The sequence below is a fragment of the Thalassophryne amazonica genome, chromosome 10, assembly GCF_902500255.1.
Source record: "Thalassophryne amazonica chromosome 10, fThaAma1.1, whole genome shotgun sequence".
In the NCBI taxonomy this organism is placed as follows: Eukaryota; Metazoa; Chordata; class Actinopteri; order Batrachoidiformes; family Batrachoididae; genus Thalassophryne; species Thalassophryne amazonica.
The window spans coordinates 66526308-66547158 of record NC_047112.1 but is presented as its reverse complement, the minus strand read 5'-3'; the positions used below and the strand labels follow the sequence as shown (position 1 = coordinate 66547158).

General features: G+C 42.3%; 1 protein-coding gene across 1 annotated transcript in view; it reads right to left on the bottom strand.

The window, feature by feature from the left end:
• The window catches only part of rad54l (RAD54 like), a 113536-nt gene that overhangs the window by 46112 nt on the left and 46573 nt on the right, over nt 1-20851 (bottom strand). Inside the window, exons 6-12 of the mRNA XM_034180176.1 lie at nt 19197-19266; nt 18834-19122; nt 12519-12646; nt 12097-12247; nt 11893-12019; nt 10493-10567; nt 8687-8817 (exon numbers count right to left, since the gene is read on the bottom strand). Coding sequence (XP_034036067.1) covers nt 8687-8817; nt 10493-10567; nt 11893-12019; nt 12097-12247; nt 12519-12646; nt 18834-19122; nt 19197-19266 — 971 coding nt within the window. The remainder of the gene's footprint in view (nt 1-8686; nt 8818-10492; nt 10568-11892; nt 12020-12096; nt 12248-12518; nt 12647-18833; nt 19123-19196; nt 19267-20851) is intronic.

Genomic DNA, 20851 nt, shown 5'->3' with positions numbered 1-20851 from the left:
GAGTCCTGACGAGCCGCAGCTGATAAGGGTGAGGTCCTGATAACCTCAGCAACACAGCCACTCAGTCCCAAATGCAAGCCACCTGGAAGGAAAAACAAAAGACAGAAACAAAAAGGCAGCCAGGCCCCCCAGCCATACAACAGAAACAAATTGTCACTAAACTTAAATAAAACAGGGATGAAATGGAGGTGTAAGAGTCACTAGGTGTTCACAGGAAACACTTATTTATTTCTATATGTATGTAAGTAAGTAAGTAAGTAAGTAAGCTTTATTTATAAAGCGCCTTTCACAGACCAGGGTCACAAAGCGCTGCACATGGCATACAAAAATAATCTAAAAATAACATACGAAAACAATAAAATACAATATTAGGCTAAAAAGCTAACTTAAAGAAATGCGTCTTTAGTTGCCTTCTAAAAGTATCTATACAATCCAGAGAACGAAGGGCACAGGGAAGCTCATTCCAGAGGCTAGGCGCCACTGCTTTAAAAGATCTGTCCCCGCGAGTTTTAAAACGGGTCCGAGGAACCATCAACAGGTTCTGATTGGACGACCTGAGGCTCCTGGAGGAAGCATAAGGCTGGATCAGGTCCCTGATGTACTCCGGTGCCTGTCCATGCAGAGCTCTAAAAGTCAATACCAGGATTTTGTAATGAATCCTGTAGGAGACAGGCAGCCAATGCAAAGTATTAAGAATAGGAGTAATATGGTCCCTCCTGCGGGTGCGGGTAAGCAGGCGCGCAGCAGAATTTTGCACAACCTGCAGGCGGGCCAACTCCTTCTTATTCAGACAGGTGAAGAGACTGTTACAATAATCCAAACACGATGAGACGAACGCATGAACAATCATCTCAAGCTCTTTTAAAGTCACCATCTTTCGGAGCTTAGAGATGTTCCGAATTTGGAAAAAACAGTTCTTAACCAGGTAATTTGTGTGCTGCTCCAAAGACATTCCTCCATCCAAAATGGCACCCAGGTTACGCAGGCTGTTTTTGACCGTACAGCTTAGGCTACCGAGATGCTGCTTAATTCCAGGTACAGCACTATCTGGTGCTACAATCAGAGTCTCAGTCTTATTGGAATTTAACTGCAGACTGTTCTCAGTGAGCCATTCCTTAATTTTGGCCAAACAATTTGTGAGAGAGCAGAGTTTCTGTGGCTCAGTTGTCTTAAAAGAGCAGTACAGCTGCAGATCATCGGCATACAAATGATAGGACACATCACTGAACTGCTGGATCAGCTTGCTGAGAGGAAGGAGATACAACGAGAACAAAACAGGTCCCAAGACCGATCCCTGTGGCACACCCCACAGAAGATCTGCAGATTCCGACACTGCATTGCCCACCATCACACTAAAAGTTCTACCAGTCAGGTAAGAGGTAAACCACTCTAAAACACAACCTGACATTCCAACCAAATTCCGCAATTGTTTATCAGAATGCCATGGTCAACGGTATCAAACGCCGAAGACAGATCAAACAGAACCAGCACAGAACATTTGCCAGTGTCAGCTGCCATCATCATGTCACTAGACACCTTCAACAGGGCTGTTTCAGTAGAATGAAACTCACGGTACCCAGATTGAAAAGTGTCATGGATGTTGTTAGCCTGCAAAAACGATCTCAATTGAGCACAGACTACCTTTCCAAGACTTTGGCCAAGAAAGGGGTTTTAGATATTGGCCTAAAGTTCTTGAGCTCTGTAGAATCCAATCCAGCTTTCTTTAACTGTGGTTCCACAATGGCATGTTTAAAATAACAGGGAAACACACCACTCGACAAAGATATTAAACATTTTAGCAATGTAGGGCCCGATGGAGTCAAATACATTCACAAACATCCAAAATACCAGAGGATGGCTTCACTTTATTCATGATGGTTGAGATGTCCTCTACAGTAACAGGCTCAAATGAGGCCCAGCACTGAGTGGGAGGTTCCCAGTGCTGGGGACCATGGCATGGAGGCAGGTTGTACTTTATAACTCTAACCTTATCAATAAAGAAATCCAGGAACTCCTCACAACTAGTTTTAGAGATAACAGGAGTGACGGCAGCAGGTGACACAAGAGAGTTGATTGTGTCAAAAAGCACTTTAGGATTTCTTTTATTGGAGGCAATCAGGCGATTAAAATAACTCGTCCTGGCCTCCTCTATCGTCTTATTTAAGGAAGATATTAAGTCTCTTAAATGTAGCCTGTGAACCTCCAGTTTTGTTGACTTCCATAGGCATTCAATCTGGTGACATGTTCTCCTTAGAGTCATAATCCCATCATTTATCCAAGGACAGAAACTTTCACGAGGAGCTTTATTAGCCTTAAGTGGTGCCACTTGATCCAAGATAGTGGCACAGTGGCTATTAAAGCTATTCATAAAACAATCAGTTTCAGTGAGATTACTAAAAAGTAAAGGGTTGAATTTATCACAGAAAAGCGTAGCTGTTGTCTCTGTGATAATTCTCCTTTCTGCCTTAGTAGAAACAGGTCGAGGCTCAGATGGCACCATCAAATCAAAGAAAACACAACAATGATCACTCAGAAGAACATCCTCCACACATACATTGGTAATTTCCAGGCCCAGTGCAAAAACCAGATCCAACGTGTGACCCTTGTTGTGAGTGGGACCTGACACATACTGTTTAAAATTAAAAGCCTCTGTCATAGTTATAAGCTCTCTTGCTGAAGTAGAAGAATCAACATCAATCTGGAAATTAAAATCACCCAAAATTAAGACCTTTTCCAATCTAATTATAGACGATAAAAAGTCAGTAAAAGCCTTAAGAAAAGTCCCAGCAGGGCCAGGAGGTCGATAGATCAAAATACTATAAAATTTATGTGAGGAACCAAGTTCCATCATGAGCACCTCAAAAGAGGGGTCGTGGCTCGTATCTCCCACGGTCACGTGAGGCACCACTGTACCGGTGAAACCCACGCTGCTCCCGAGATGTAAACACGGAAAACACGGACGGACCCGGGACCCAAGCGACTGGTCCATCGGGGACCCAGTGATGTCCAGGCTGAGTCCTGCAACACAGAGGAGTGGTGGGATGCATGAACAGGGCCGCACCGCCAGCCGTATGGCCCTGCAAGAGTGGAACTAGACGAAGCCACCTGTAGTTTCGGTATCCACGAGCCGCACGCCACACTCCTCGTCTGATCCGAACCTGGACACCCGCTCTGCAGCCTCTTCTCCTCTTTTTCAGACTACCTGGACGTCGCCACATCAGGTATTCCCGGGAGGAGGGGGAACACACAAACGGAGGTGGGAAAGTTTGCTTGTAGCTATCCCAGTCATGAAAGAGGCATTCCATTGTCTCTTTAATTTTAAAAAGAGAGTCGCGATCATAAATCTGTATTGCACTCACGCAATCGCTATCCGTCAAAGCTGATATGACAGCACACACAATCAGGAAAATAACAGAAAAACGCATGGTAACAGCAAGCAGCAGCCGTAACACACACAGGCGCCATCTTGTCTTGTCATGTATGTATGTATTTATTTATTTATTATTTATGTATGTTCTTGTTAGTTGGTTTATATTTTCTGATTTGTTTTTATTCAGGTTCTTGTCTCTTTCTCGAAAATTGTATATAATAACTAATCATTAAGATAGTTATTATTACTATATTGTTGTGGTTACTATTATTATTAATATATAAACAAAAATAATTTAAAAAATATTACAATTTGTAATACATTTCACCTTTTACGACAACAAACGCTGACAGCCTTATTATAAAGAAAACATGCACCCAAACGTGCTGACAGCTGCAACTGCTTAATGCTAACTTTAATATTGAAAATGCCATAGACCATGCTTAACATGTTAGCATCTGTCCCGACTCCCGTTTTTAAAGTTATAAAATATATCTATCAACTGTTTCAGAAGACCATAACAGATCGGTTTAACATAAAAAAGGTAAATAATACTCACAGAATACTTGCTCTTTAGGGTTTTAGCGGGGAAATATTAAGATAAGCAAAAGAAAAAAAAAAATGAATCAACGAAGCAATAGATCAAAGCCACTGCTGATTGATTACAGACCTGCTGCAGGGTCTGTAATCAATGTAGAGAAATTATCATTTTCCTGACAAACACCCCCAAAAACAAAAGCCACTCTGAAGGACTGGTAAGGGAATTGTTAAGCAAAAAGGTTATTGATGTCAGTGGATCGAATCATTTCTTAACGATACCCGAAAGGAACCGGTTCTCGATACCCATCCCTCAGGATGTGAAAACCTCAAAACTTAATGTCCACTGAGGTGTCTCATCAGAGTCAGAGACTTTACAAATATGAACATTGTGAAATCAGACCACAGACTAAATCCAAAGGCAGGCCAGGAAAAAAAAAATAACCCAGAAATGTTTGCCATGAAAGGAAAACCTGGATTTCCGGGAATTCCCAGAAAAACTCCCAATGGGCCAACCTGAATGTGTTAATAAATACCTTAGAATTATTATTGATTTCAAATGCTCAAACTCATTCCTGCTAATTGCCCGGTCACACGACACATGACGATAGCTGAACGTAGGAAAAACAAACAAAAAAAAAATATCACAAAGTCACAAATTGTCAAGAAAAAGTGGACAAATGAGCATGCACTTCTCCCATCACCGAAAAGCCTGCGAGTCCAGAGCGCAAAAAGAACGAAACAAAACAAAACGGAAACTAACAAAAGAAAAACGAAGTGAATGTGACCTTGATGCTTTGAACAAATCAAAACAAAAAAATTCATGAAGACCGTGACTTGACAGCGGGCATCAGAACCAGAGCACAGCCAGCCTCTGATCAATTTCTGCAGCCAGCCTGTGGTTGTCCATGCCACCTGCAGGCATGAGATCTGGTTGTCTTGACAAAAGGTTTGTCTTCACAACAACATGTGTGCACAACAGCTGTCCCAGCCAACAAACTGCTGAACGTATGTGCGCACACACAACTACACGTTCACACACGTTCCAGCCACAGATGGCTGGAACGTGTGTGAACAGTTAAAGTAGTTGACCAAACATTCTTGCCACTATGTTTCTGTATGAAAACATTGATTTTCGTCCCCCACATGGACGAGTCCGATCAGCTCATCGGAGCTTTATTAAAGACTGTTCAGATATCGCAATGTTCATGCAAGACGTCGGACTTGGAGTGGATGACAACCAAACGAAATGCTGACAGTACAGAAACTACGCAAATGATGAGGAACCGTCAACACTGAAAGCAAAACGGAATACGGACAAACTGAGGTTGTCGTCGGGATTCATTCACATTTTCAACAGTTTGAAAATTCTGATGAAGCGGCAAGCTACAGGAACGAACCTGGACGACAGTTAAACGATGTCTCTGAAAGTCAATGTAAGTCCAAATTTCTATGTTTCGTTTTGGCTTCGTGTCCTCGTGACCGGGGCTTAAGGTTACGTCAGGTCCGGTTTTACAGGAGTGATGACAGTCAGAAGTTTGGCAGGTCAATATGTTCTTGTTGAAATCATATCAACACAGTGACATGCTGTTAGTTAGAATCTTTTTTTTATCTGCACAGAAACTACATCTTGTAAAAAGCTAGCATCTTGTTATCCTGAAAGACGTAACAGCAAGGAGGCTCACCAGTCAGCCGCCAACCCAAGGTCTTGGTTTTTACATCATTCGCATTTGACCGTTAGCCACATGGCTTAGCATGATATGACATTTTTGATCAACGTAAGCACGCACATGGGAGGACCACTTCTTTATCGTGAATGTCAAAGGATGCCTACGAAAAACCTACTGTAACTATGTTCGGCTCAGACCGAGCTGCCACAAGCTCTGTCCATGAGAGAACCAGGTCTGATCAACTTAACTGAAATTAATAAAATGACCTTTTTGTAATCAACCCCATTCCAATGAAGTTGGGACATTGTGTAAAATGTAAATAAAACAGAATACAATGATTTGCAAATCCTCTTCACCTATATTCAGTTGAATACACCACAAAGGACAAGATATTTAATGTGCAAACTGATAGACTTTTTTTGTGCAAATATTTGCTCATTTTGAAATGGATGCTGCAGCACATTAAAAAAACAAAAAAAAAAACATGGCAGTGGCATGTTTACCACTGTGTACTCACCTTTCCTTCTAACAACACTCAATAATAAGCATTTGGGAACTGAGGACACCAATTGTTGAAGCTTTGTAGGTGGAAATTTTTCCCATTCTTGTTGTGTACGACTTCAGTTGTTAAACAGTCCGGGGTCTTCATTGTCGTATTTGCACCACACATTTTCAATGGGTGACAGGTCCAGGGCTGTAGGCAGGCCAGTCTAGTACCCGCACTCTTTTACTACAAAGCCACACTGTTGTAACACGTGCAGAATGTGACTTGGCATTGTCTTCCTCAAATAAGCAGGGACGTCCTTGAAAAAGACGTTGCTTGGATGGTAGCATGTGTTGCTCCAAAACCTGGATGTACCTTTCAGCATTGATGGTGCCATCACAGATGTGTAAGTTGCCCATGCCAAGGGCAGTAACACACCCCCATACCATCACAGATGCTGGCTTTTGAACTTTGGGCTGGTAACAATCTGGATGGCCTGTTCCTCTTTTGTCCGGAAGGAACACGACACCCATGATTTCCAAAAACAATTTGAAATGTGGACTCATCAGACCACAACAAACTTTTACACTGTGCATCTGTCCATTTCAAATGAGCTGAGGCCAGAGAAGGCGTCGGCGTTTCTGGATTTTCTTGATGTATTTGCTTCCGCTTTGCATGGTAGAGTTTTAACTTGCACTTGTAGATTAGTGACGAACTGTGTTAACATGACATAGTTTTCTGAAGTGTTCCTGAGCTCACGCAGTAAGATCCTTTACACAATGATGTGGGTTTTTATGCAGTGCGCCTGAGGGATCAAAGGTCACGGGCATTCAATGTTTGGTTTTCCGGCCTTGCCGCTTACGTGTAGAAACGTCTCCAGATTCTCTGAATCTTCAGATTATATTATGGACTGTAGATGATGGAATCCCTAAATATCTTGCAATTGAACATTGAAAAACATTATTCTGAAACTGTTGGACTATTTTTTTCATGTAGTTGTTCACAAAAGTGGTGATCCTCACCCCATCTCTGCTTGTGAAATGGCTGAGACTTTTGGGGATGCTCCTTTATACCCAAACATGACACTCACCTGTTTCCAATAGGTGTTATTTGAGCATTTATTCAACGTTCCCCAGTCTTTGTTTGTCCCTGTCCCAACTTTTTGAAATGCGTTGCAGGCATCCATTTCAAAATGAGCAAATATTTGCACAAAAACAAAGTTTATTCAGTTTGAACATTAAATATCTTGTCTTTGTGGTGTATTCAATTGAATATAGGTTGAAGAGGATTTGCAAATCATTGTATTCTGTTTTTATTTTCATTTTACACAACGTCCCAGTTCATTGGAATTGGGGTTGTAAGTCCAGGGATCAAGGATCCAGTGACCAATTTCATATTTATTTACTTCAAGACTCAATAAAATGTTGCTGACATAGAAAACCTGTAAAGCCTACTTTTAGTACACAGAAAATTCACAAGAGATATTGATAAGGGAATCGGATAATAAGGAATCAGATCGATAAGTAGAATTGATAATGGCATTGATATGGATAAAATCTTATCAATACCTATCCCTAGACCTAAAAGACATGGTGAGATGCTGAAGAGCTTCGCTCGTTCATGTCCACGACATATACATAGTATACATAACAACTGAAAACCCCAAAAATAAGAAAACCCCTAAAACCCCAGCCAAACGGGCTGCAGGACAGAACCCCAACAACAAGTTCCACACAGCAGATCTGGAAGCTAATAGATTCTGCCCATGGCCAGATGGTGTGACTCTCACACACCAACAAAGTGCATCCATCAAGTCAGAGCAGATGGTTGCGGTGGAAGATGCACTGTTTTTGGATGGCACCTGAGGAAGGACGATCACATGACTCTAAAGACCATCTAACCTTTTTGTTCTTCTTTGTGCCTATGTTGTACTTTGTTTATTTGATCTAAGCAGTGCTTGAGGTTTCTTGCTGTGAGGGAGTTTTTATCACTGGCGGTTGGTGAGGTTCAACGTTACCCTTGTGAAGCGCTTTGGGGTCTTTTGTTGCCCTGTCCCAACTTTTTTTTTTAAATGTGTTGCAGGCATCCATTTCAAAATGAGCAAATATTTGCACAAAAACAATAAACTTTATCAGTTTGAACATTAAATATCTTGTCTTTGGTGTATTCAATTGAATATAGGTTGAAGAGGATTTGCAAATCATTGTACTCTGTTTTAATTTACATTTTACACAACATCCCAACTTCATTGGAATTGGGGTTGTAACTGAGTCTCGTTGATCCAGGACATATCAAAGAACCAGGGTTTAACAATTGATAACGTGAATTATCAACCTAGAACAAGGACTTGTACTAAGTTTCTCAAAATTCCTCCTAAAAGTGTGAGAGGAGTTGATTTCAGAATGTGTACATCCTTTTTGGGATGGATAGACAGACAGACAGATAGAAATCACTAATCCCCCTTCAGGCCTTTGGCCAGCAGGGACTTAGAAAAATAAATAAATAAATAAAAATGCCAAAGCAGCATCACAGGAGGTCACAGCAGAAGTCTATCGAAACAGATTAGAGTGAATCATTTCTCTTTACAACATCCATTATCCGGAGCTGGAGAGTTGAGTTACTTACGATTGCACAGTTTCTTGAGTGAAGTGATGGATGACAGTGAAGACACATTGATTTTTCCTTCTTTGAAACTCTCAATGGGTTTGGCCTGTTGCAGGAAGTGCTTATACAGCTTAGTCTGCAGAGGAGTCAACCTGCACCCAAACAAAATCATTTTAAAGGTTAAAAACCAACGCGTTGAGTCACCGTAAACATGTTGAGTCACCACAAATGAGTTAAGTCGTCACATGGCTTTTAGCCTGTTGGTTGATTTGCTACAACTATCTCTCATTTACAATGAGTTTTCTTATCCTGCGATATGTGGCCATCACCTCTTTATATCGAACTAATCTCATCAGAAAAAGGCTGAACAGTAATCTTCTTGAAACAAAAGTCATGTTGACAAAAACATGCTCAGCCTCTGTTTGCAGTTTCGTAAATGCAAAGTGGTGATGCCTCCATCTATTCATACTGACGCACTCCTTCAGTGGGAGCACTAATCTGATCTGGATTGTCATTCTGGATTTCCTTGTACCATCCAACAATGAGTTTGGTGGCCCACCTTGGTTAAGGACGCCTGAGAGTGCTCTCTCTGCACCCAGCCCAACTTCCCAAGTCTCCCTGCTGTCTCCTCAGCCACTTCTGGTTCCCAGTCATCTTTAGTCCCATCTATCAGTTGGTTTTGTTACCAGGTTAGTTCCCTCTTATTTGTAAAGAGGTTGATTCCTTTTCAAAACTGGTTCTTTTATTCCCCGGTCCAAAGTACCATCAGCTAAAGAGACCACAAAAACCTTGGGTCAGCATATCTTTTTCTTTCAGTGCAGTTCCCTCTCCTCTTGTCTTTATTAATTAAAATGTATTTATTTATTACGTTTACTTATTTATTCTTAGTCTGTTACTCTACGGAGCAACTGCAAATGAATTTCCTTAACAGATTAAATAAAGTTTGCTGATTCTGGTTGTTCCTTGTGACGTTGCCATCTTGTTGCACATTTGGTTACTTGCTTTGCACTCTTCGCACAGTGAAAGGTTGAGGTGGTGTTACCCTCTGCTCACGCTTACATTCATCGACGCTGCCTCACATGTCAAAGGGCACCTGCAGGTTCGCCCAGCAAGCACCGCTCAGTTGCTCCTCGTTAAGTGGCGGGGCACTGGATATTGCATGACCTGCCCCTGTGGGTTCTGTATCGGAAACTTGACCGTCACGTTATTGGTGTCATCCAGGTTTTGAAAGTTTTGAGCCATTCTGTGCTACATCCAGCACTACCCCGCTCGTTCCGTGTTCATCCCATGTTTCATGGGTGAAACATGTTCAGCCATAAAAAGCTTCACGTTTATGAAGCCACAAACAATCAGAGAGCCCGTAAACCACTTGACATTGACAAAGCCGTGAAAAGGAGAAACGGTAAACCACTTGACATTTACAAAGCCGTGAAAGGAGAAACCGTAAAGCACTTGACATTTACAAAGCCACGAAAGGAGAAACCGTGAAGCACTTGACATTTACAAAGCCACGAAAGGAGAAACTGTAAACCACTTGACACTGACAAAGCCCTGAAAGGAGAAATCGTAAACCACTTGACATTGACAAAGCCGCAAAAGGAGAAACCGTAAACCACTTGATATTGACAAAGCCGCGAAAGGAGAAAGCGTAAACCACTTGACATTTACAAAGCCGTGAAAGAAGAAACCGTAAACCACCTGACATTGACAAAGCTGCGAAAGGAGAAACTGTAAACCACTTGACATTGACAAAGCTGCGAAAGGAGAAACTGTAAACCCCTTCACACTGACAAACATTTACCTGTTAGTGAGAAATATTAGAATTACCTGCAACAGACGACCTGTTCAATCTTCACAGGGAGATACTTAGAGAGGATGTCGGACGTTCTCCTGATCAAGCACCTGAAGAGACACAACATCCAGAGTGGGTCCAAGTACTTCTGCATTGGAATTACAAGTACAACTAACAGCTACCAGGTGTGACGCTTTCACATTACACACTAAGTAAGTCCCTTCGGCTGCTCCCTTGTTTTCAATCGGGGTCGCCACAGCAGATCCAAGGTGGGTCTGCATGTTGATTTGGCAGAGATTTTACTCTGGATGCCCTTCCTGACTTCACTTTACATGGAGAAATGTAACAGGGGTGGGGTTTGAACTGGGAACCTTCTGCACTGAAACCAAGTGCACAAACCGCTTGGCCACCATCCCTGCACTTTCACATTATACAGTAAATTTCTCATTTTGCTGCCAAAAACTATCGATTTGCTCAATAAGGTCAGGACATCCTGAACAGGCCCTGGATCCTGTTGGTACTTTTCCCTCTTTAGCATGGGGGCATGGGGAAAATAACGCACACAAGCAAGTGAAAACCAATGGACACTCATACAAGTACACAGGGGAAAAATGATGCAGATGCAGTGCATGCAAGAAAAATAACATATACACACACAAGAAAAATGCACATGCATGGTGGTACATAGAACAAGTTGAGGGTGAAGAAGATTAAGCTGGTTGGGATCTGAGATGTAGGCATTTGCAAGGTAAAGCCAAACTCCATGTATCCTTTGCAGTGTTTGACTGTTTGTATTTGACCCAAGATCACTGAGCGCTCTGTGCAGCCTGGAAACTCTGGGGCTCCTGTCTTCTGTCAAATGGTGTCAATGCACTTGTTTGCCAAAAGATACATAGTTCATCGTGCACCTGGGGGGGACTGATGTCAAACTGTGTGGAAGACTCGGGTGAGTGAGGTACATAGTCTGGTGGCCCTGGCAGCTTCCCCTTTCACTTGTGGCTCAACTAGTCTTTGATGAAATCCTCTAGTCCCTGCTTGGTAGCCTGTAGGGTCCTGGTCTTCCTTTAACTTCTTTTAGAACTGAAAGGCACCCAATGTTGAAGATGTCCGAGGTCTTAGTAAGGGAACCTGGTGTAAAAAGTTTCACCATGACAAAGTAAGTGTCTGTCAGGATATCATATACAATGTGTATGACATCCTGACAAACACAGGGACAGAGACTGCCCCTGGTGGCTGAACTTCAAACTGTCAACATTGCATCTCTCACTGATGTAGTGTCATGTGGTTCATGTCATTCTTGAGGCATGACTGCACATCACACATACCATCAGACTTAAATTTGCAGAGAAACTGTATGTCCAAAGATGGTGCGTGGAAAACCCATTTCCCAGGCACAGCAGGCAGCCTAAACCTGGGATGCTTGTGTGATGCTCACCTGTTGACAATGCTAATTAGCTCTTTGAGTTTCTCTTCTCCAGCCTGTCTGTCTTTGTCACTGGCTTCTGCATCTCGACCCTTCAAGATGGGAACCTCAAAACGCTTTTTAAACTCCTGGGCGGTACCTGTTACGAGAAAACAACCTGACAAGATATCAGAAGAGAACACTGTAGTTTTCTATTTCCTGTCGGCATCTACTTACCCAGAATACCAGCGTTAACAAAGTGCACCAGGCTGAAGTACTCCAAAAGGTCATTCTGGATGGGGGTTCCTGATATCAGGACTCTCCTTTGGGCACTGATAGCATTTAAGGACTGGTAGGTCTGGTTGTCTGAGTTTTTCAGCCGATGACCCTTTATGCAGAGTATAAAACAATACTGTGAAATTTGATGTCAAAAACTGATTGAATTTTTTTTATGTATCATCCATCTAAACTTGTTAATAAAATTATAGCAATTACAGTTCCAATTGTCCAAAACACATGCTTGAATTGCCTGAAATTGCAGGAAAATGCACTTTTAATTTCAAAATTTTACAGGGGAGCAGACAACGCACCCCCCAATCAAACCCCCGTCTAAGAAACCTAGATCCGCAATATGGGGGTAAAAGTGATTAAATAAATACCTCATCACATATGACGAGCCCAACTTTGCCCTTGTGCAAGACGTCAGCATGCAGTCGAAATGTCTCATATGAAATGATCAGAATGGGGCAGGGTACTCGCCGGCCATGCTGCTGAGATATAAAGGTTCCTGGTGGAAGAAGACAAACCACAGGTTGTTACTAAGAAGCCCAATTCCAAGGTCTATTTTTGGAGACGCAGAGCACATGTCTACAGTCACAGTCAGGAACAGCAAGTCTGGGAGCATGTACTGGTGCCACACCCACACCACCACCTTGAGTCCTGGAAGGCAACCATACAGGCAGACAATCAATCCATCTCTGTATCACCAAAATAAACATCGATCTGCTGCAGCCAGGTAAATTATGGGCATGTTCTTTACGTTCTCCAGCTAATGGAGTCCTCAACACCCAAGGCACCCTAGGTATGTGCTGAATTATTATTGCGTTACAAGGCAAAAATATTGACGCCGATGCTCGCGCACAATGTCAGTGATCATCCTCCTCACTGGAGTTTCACCAAGTAATAGGTCAATGGAAACAAAGTAATTCCAGTGATATCCAAGGATCATCCAAAGAGATCTGGCACCAAAGACGTAACATCATCACCTCATGTCACTGGTTAGAGTCCAAGTCTCATGGGCATACAATTATCGAGAGAGCACCAATAAACAAAAATTTGAAATTAATTCAACTCCAAAAATATCAGCATCACCTGGGCTCTGTGTTCTCAGGGTGCAGGACTGCTTTGTGTCCCTAGGGTGAATTAAAAACTCTGTGGGTCACAGAGCTTTCTCTTATCATGCACCTGTTCTGTGGAATGATCTCCCTAGGTCAATAAAACAGTCAGACTCTGTAGAGACTTTCAAGTCCAGACTTAAGACGCATTTATTCTCCCTCTCATATGGCTAGCATATTGGCATAGTATGGTACTGCTTCCTATCTATGCTGATGAATTATACCTTAGGTGTATTTTTTCTGGGAGACTGATTCTGCTTTTTTTCTCTCTATCCAAGGTGCGCGGGAGTGGTGTATGTGGACAACGCAATGATGGACTGACCACGAGATGTCAAGCCTGAAGCTGATGCAGAAGGTGTCTTGAATCCCTGTTTTCTGTTTCTTCAGCTTTGTAAAACTTTGTAAAAACCTTGTAACTGTTAGAAGGGCATAAGCAGTGGGTCACCCATCTGCTCACCAACACGTTTTTTGGTGATCAGCAAAGCAAAGCATAACAGGTGCAGCACTGTGAATCTGGAAGGCCTTAGCTCAGACCTGGCACAGAAGTGGCAGATGTGTGATTCAATCATCAAATCTTTAGAAGAAGCAGGAAGGTTTTTTGGAAGCTGCAACTGTGACTGAACAGCCCCATATGGGATTCGCTCTGCTCACCCTGAATTCTTCATCCTTCTACCTGCGATCCCAGCATCTGACAAGACCACCCTCCTATGTGACCTTAATGACCATGTCAGACAGGACCACCAGCTCTGGGAGAAACAGAATGGGCAAGTGCAAAGTATACAAAACCCTGTTTGTCATCAAGTGCACCAAACAGGATCTTATCATCCCTAACACCATCTTCAGGCAAAAGCAAAAAGATCAGTGTCTCCTGGCATCACCCTCTGGAGCGCTTCCTCTTGGCTGAAGCCAAGCTCCAGAGCATCAAGTGTGCCATCAACAAGAACCAGTTTTGGGTCATGCTGTTAGGCTGGATGACAGAAGACTACCCCAGGAGATCTTCTACTCTCAGCTGAGTGAAGGGGTTAGGGCAGAAGGAACACTAGAAGTACCTTCTAAAGCACCATCTCAAGAGCTAATTCATTGACTGGAAGACATGGGAAGAACACATAAGGGTCGATCCAGCTGGCGAGCCATGATCTCCATGGTAGTAGAAGCCTTTAAAACATTGTGGATGAACAACACAGAGAAGTGGAGAAAGAGGAAGAAGAGAGAGCAAGGGCCTGACAGGCAGAATCTTCCAGCAGCAACCACATTATGGGGCTATTCCACAGAGAGCAGTTTCTTTCCTGAATAGCATCACAGTAACGTCTTGATCCATTTTTGTCAACATTAAAGAAACTTGGTATACACAACAGTTACAGCCATCATCTGCACCAGTTCTTAAATCAGGTATACCAAATCAGCTCTAGTGCATGGTAACATCCGGGTGTTCATAGTCTTAACAGCTTTAGTTGTGTTCAAACATTTTTTTAAATGGGGTAGTCCTAATGAGTACAGCTTGAAGCTTGTTTGATTGTGCTTAATCGGTGTAAAAATCTGAAGCAGAAACAACATTTATTGTGGTTCTGGCCAAGAATGCAGCTGGGTGCAGCTTTACTTTTGATTTTGTGTGGGTTGGCAGATATGTACTTTATAAGCCAGCCAGTTGCCAGCTCTGTATTTTATAAGCCAACCTGACAGGAGGCAAGCCAGAGTAAGCTGTATCATCCTATTTTATACTTTTTCTGCATCGTGGGGGAATCGTAATAGAATGGTGTCCTGTGGAATAGGGGTGCAAGAAAAAGTGTGCATCAAGCCTGGACCTGTTCAGTCATCTCCATGTCAGTCACCCCGCCTGGGAATTGAACAAGATCATCTTCCCCACCACCAAGGGATTGCCACGACTGATCCTAGCAAGCAGACACTTGGAAACAGCTGGGGAATATTTGTTATTTTTTCAGGAGCTGTTGACTTTCAACCATTTTGGCTGTGTGCACACTTAGAGTGCAATACCTGTTTCAGTGGACTCACGGCTGCACATAGAAGAGATGACAGTCACTTTGTCCTCATCTCTTAACGTGACCAGAGATTCATTTTGTACTGAGCCTGTTTGTAGTGGAGCTCGAGGATGAAACAGGAAATGCAGCATAGAGCAGCTTCATTTCTTCCAGTCAGACTGATTTAGTGTAAATTATTATTAAATTATTAAATTACATTAATGCAGTTATCACATTAAAAACAAGTCACCATGACACAAAACCACGCTTATGTACTCTGCATTAATTTCTACAAAGTTTATGTCCAGGCAGCCTGGTAAAACATGGCAGGAGTGACGGCCAAGTGGGTCATGTGCCTGTTTCTAGAGCAGAAGCTTCCCAGTTCAAGGCCACCCCTGCACATTTAATGTGGCGTTGTATCAAGAAGAGCATCTGGCATAAAACTTGTGCCAAATCAAAATGCAGATACACCTCAGATCTGCATGTTGCTGAGGCGATGTCAAGTGAAACGAGAGAAGCCAAAGGGACTTACTTTCACCCTGGTAAAGCATGTCCACACAAAAGGAGTCCAGGGGGTACCAGTGTCCAACAAAAAGACATCATACAGACCATGTTACGAATCACAAAGCCAAAGAATCACTTTGGCTTTAGCAGTGCGGTTCTCTGGTGTGAAGCAGGAGTGACTAGGGAGAGGTACAAGAGTTTGAGACACGTGCATTTAAATAAAACATAATTTAAAAAAAACCTCAAATATCACAAAAACAGTTTTACACTCAAAAGGTGGCTTTCAAGCAATATGAAATAGCATATTTTGAAAAAAACTGCAAAGGAAAAACTCTTTCTACTATTACAGGTCACATGATGTCCAACATATGAGTGACCCCAACACATCAGGAAAAGCAAAAAACAATGAGCTTTCACAAGGGTTTTCTAGTCTCTTCTGCATCTGACCTGTGACAACATCAGTGTGCGTCATTAATATTAAGTTGAAATGTCCTCTTATTTTGAAGGACTCCTGCAAGAAAAAGTGTTCTGGGACCATGGCTAGCTTTGTGAAGGTTGACATGTCCTTAGCAGCAGGACAATCTGGATGTTCCACTGTTTTCAGTGAGAGGCTGATGAGAAAATTCCACCTCCAGCAGCAAATGGAAGTTTTATATTTAACAAGCAGAAAAACAGACAGCAAGAAATTGATTATTTAAGTGCAGAGTGTCACCTGACCTTAAACAGTCAGGAACCAGGGTTCCTGCAGTGGTAGACTGCAGGAGGTGGCATGAGACATGGTCAACTGACATCAGCTAACAAGAAACACATTTAATGAATGAGAAAAGAATTTGCACAAGACAAAAACAGACACAAATGAGCGAGTTATTTGTGATTTATTTATTATTTGTGATGAAATCAGACATTTTACTGAAACTGGCAGTCCAACACACGTAATATTTGGCCATGTTTGTGCATCGGCCCAACCCATCTTCAGGCACAGTTTTGTGCGGAACACCCAGGATGTTCTGATGTGCAAATACAGTATATTCAGAGATGAAGAGGAATAGCCAACTTTTGTTGGTAGGAGTCAAAATCTGTGGAGTCGATGTCGGATTCTGCCATCTGACAACTTCTATTGTAAGCTGTGACTGCTAACATTTATTGAAGCAGAGGGCAGCGGGAATTTTATAATGTCAGCTGACTGCCGGTAAGATAAAATAATAATAACATGCAGATTGGTGCACTGTCAGATCAACATAAAAAATAGGATACTTAACAGAAGATTGTTGAAGTGAGAGAATACCAGAATCAAAGCACTCTGGATGCATGTACGTAAATGATGATTGGCATCTACATTAACACACATTCGGCCATATTTTCTGTTGGCATCATTAGGAAAATAATTTCTGACTTGATGGGTGCTCAAGTTAGCCTGGCAGCACATCAAGCCTATAATACTGTCAGAGAAAGAAGGTATGGACTGATTTCAATGAGGTGTCCCTTCATTTTCTTACAAGCCCAATTCCAATGAAGTTGAGACGTTATGTAAAATGTAAATAAAAACAGAATACAATGATTTGCAAATCCTCTTCAACCGATATTCAACTGAATACACCACAAAGACAAGATATTTAATGTTCATACTAACAGACTTTTTTGTTTGTGTGCAAATATTTGCTCATTTTAAAATGAATGCCTGCAACACAATTCAAAAAAGTTGGGACGGGGCAACAAAAGACTGGGAAAGTTGATGAATGCTCAAAGAACACCTATTTGGAAACAGGTGAGTGTCATGATTGGGTATAAAAGGAGCATCCCCAAAAGGCTCAGCTGTTCACAAGCAACTGCATGAAAAAAATAGTCCAACAGTTTAAGAACAATGTTTCTCAACGTTCAATTGCAAGGAATTTTCTACGCGGCAAGACTGAAAACCAACACTGAATGCCTGTGACCTTCGATCCCTCAGGCAGCACTGCTTTAAAAACTGACATCATTGTGTAAAGGATCTTACTGCATGGGCTCAGGAACACTTCAGAAAAACATTGTCAGTTAACACAGTTCGTTGCTACATCTACAAGTGCAAGTTAAAACACTACCATGCAAAGTGAAAGCCATACACCAACAACATCCAGAAATGCCACCGCCTTCTCTGGGCCCAAGTTCATTTGAAATGGACAGACGCAAAGTGGAAAAGTGTGCTGTGGTCTGATGAGTCCACATTTCAAATTGTTTATGGAAATCATGGACGTCGTGTCCTCCGGACAAAAGAGAAAAAAGACCATCCAGATAATTACCAGCGCAAAGTTCAAAAGCCAGCATCTGTGATGGTATGGGGGTGTGATAGTGCCCATGGCATGGACAACTTACACATCTGTGATGGCAGCATCAATGCTGAAATGTACATCCAGGTTTTGGAGCAACACATGCTGCCATCTTAGCAACGTCTTTTTTAGGGACTTTTTTCAGCAAGACAATGCCATGCCACATTCTGCATGTGTTACAATAGCGTGGCTTCATAGTAAAAGACTGCGGGTACTAGACTGGACTGCCTGCAGTCCAAACCTGTCGCCCATTGAACATGTGTGGCACATTATGAAGTGCAAAATACAACAATGGAGACCCCAGACTGTTGAACAACTGAAGCCGTACATCAAGTAAGAATGGGAAAGAATTCCACCTACAAAACGTCAACAATTAGTGTCCTCAGTTCCCAAACGCTTATTAAGTGTTGTTAGAAGGAAAGGTGATGTAACACAGTGGTAAACATACCACTGTCCCAGCTTTTTGAAATGTGTTGCAGGCATCCATTTCAAAATGAGCAAATATTTTCACAAAAACAATAAAGTTTATCAGTTTGAACATTAAATATTTTGTCTTTGTGGTGTATTCAATTGAATATAGGTTGAAGAGGATTTGCAAATCATTGTATTCTGTTTTTATTTAAAATAAGGAAGAGACCTGTATGTACTGGCCAATGTTTTTTAAGGTCCAGCTTCACCTTTGTGGTACACAGAGTCCCTCTTCAGTGTCTCTCCTCAGTATAACATGCAGACAGCACCCATGTCCAGGTCACTGTCAAACCAGAATTACTGTGAGACAGAAAGCAGAGGACACCTACCTAATTGCTTGTCTATGTCCTCCTTTGAACCTCCGTCGATGACCAGGGGCGAGATACGTCCCCCCAGCCACTTAATGACTTCACTGTTCCAGTTCCGAACCAGACTGGAAGGCGAAACCACAATGGCTTTGTCTATCTCTGGCTTAGCATCAGGGCTTTGGCGCAGCAGAGTCCACATAAGGGCGATGCACTGCAGGGTCTTGCCCAGGCCCATCTCATCAGCCATGATGCAGCCGTATGACTGTGGGATCCGCCTGCCTGTTACACAGTCCCACATGAACTTCACCCCCTCAACAAAACAAGGAGACAGGCATTAAGGCAAACGTCCATCATTACTTTGACCTGTTGGACATGCTGGGTCACCTCTCTCTGATGTGGTCTCAGTATGTGCCCCAGGACAGGATCCACAACCACATGGACTGGTAGTTTGCTTCTGGACAGACCAAAGATTACTCTCATAAATTAGTCATATTTTTAATATTTTATATTTTTTGTTATTTTACAGTCTTCCCATCCAGTGAAGCTGTTTGTTTTTTAAAGCTGCTCTTAATCTGTGTCCAAATCTACAGAACGCCTTTGAAAAGTCAGTGCCGGGACTCTCATATACAGCGCACTGCTAGCCGCGTGCGAGGGTGACTCTCATTAATGTAATGTTCTTCAACTTGTCTCATGACTGATGCATGCACCCCCCACCCCTTTTCGTTTTTAGGATAATTTTTTGAAATGTATTATTTTATATATATATATATATATATATATATATATATATATTTATATATAGTGAGATTTTGCAAGTTCTCCCACTTAGAAATCATGGAGGGGTCCGAAATTTTCATCTTAGGTGCATGTCCACTGTGAGAGACATAATCTAAAAATAAATAAATAAATCTGGAAATCACAATATATGATTTTTTTAAAATGATTTATTTGTATGTTACTGCTGCAAATAAGTATTTGAACACCTACCAACCAGCAAGAATTCTGGCTCTCACAGACTTGTTAATTTTTCTTTAAGAAGCCCTCTTATTCTGCACTCTTTACCTGTATTAATTGCACCTGTTTGAACTCGTTACCTGTATAAAAGACACCTGTTCACACACTCAATCAATCACACTTCAACCTGTCCACCATAGCAAGACCAAAGAGCTGTCTAAGGACACCAGGGACAAAACTGTAGACCTGCACAAGGGTGGGATGGACTACAGGACAACAGGCAAGCAGCTTGATAGAAGACAACAACTGTTATGATTATTTATTAGAAAGTGGAAGAAACACAAGATGACTGTCAATCTCCCTCGGTCTGGGATTCCATGCAAGATCTCACTTTGTGGGGTAAGGATGATTCTGAGAAAGCTCAGAACTACACAGGAGGACCTGGTCAATGACCTGAAGAGAGCTGGGACCACAGTCACAAAGATTACATTAGTAACACATGATGCTGTCATGGTTTAAAATCCTGCAGGGCAGCAAGGTCCCCCTGCTCAAGCCAGCACATGTCCAGGCCCGTTTGAAGTTCACCAGTGACCATCTGGATGATCCAGAGGAGGCATGGGAGAAGGTCATGTGGTCAGATGAGACCAGAATTGAGCTTTTTGGAATCAACTCCACTTACCATGTTTAGAGAATGAGAACAACCCCAAGAAAACCATCCCAACTGTGAAGCATGAGGGTGGAAACATCATACTCTGGGGGTGCTCTTCTGCAAAGGGGACAGGACGACTGCACCGTATTGAAGGGAGGATGGATGGGATCATGTATTGCGAGATTTTGGCAAACAACCTCCTTCCCTCAGTAAGAGCATTGAAGATGGGTCATGGCTGGGTCTTCCAGCATGACAATGACCCCAAACACACAGCCAGGGCAACTAAGGAGGGGCTCCGTAAGAAGCATTTCAAGGTCCTGGAGTGGCCTGGCTAGTCTGCAGACCTGAACTCAATAGAAAATCTTTGGAGGGAGCTGAAACTCCAAACTTGAAAGATTTGGAGAAGATCTATATGGAGGAGTGGACAAAAATCCCT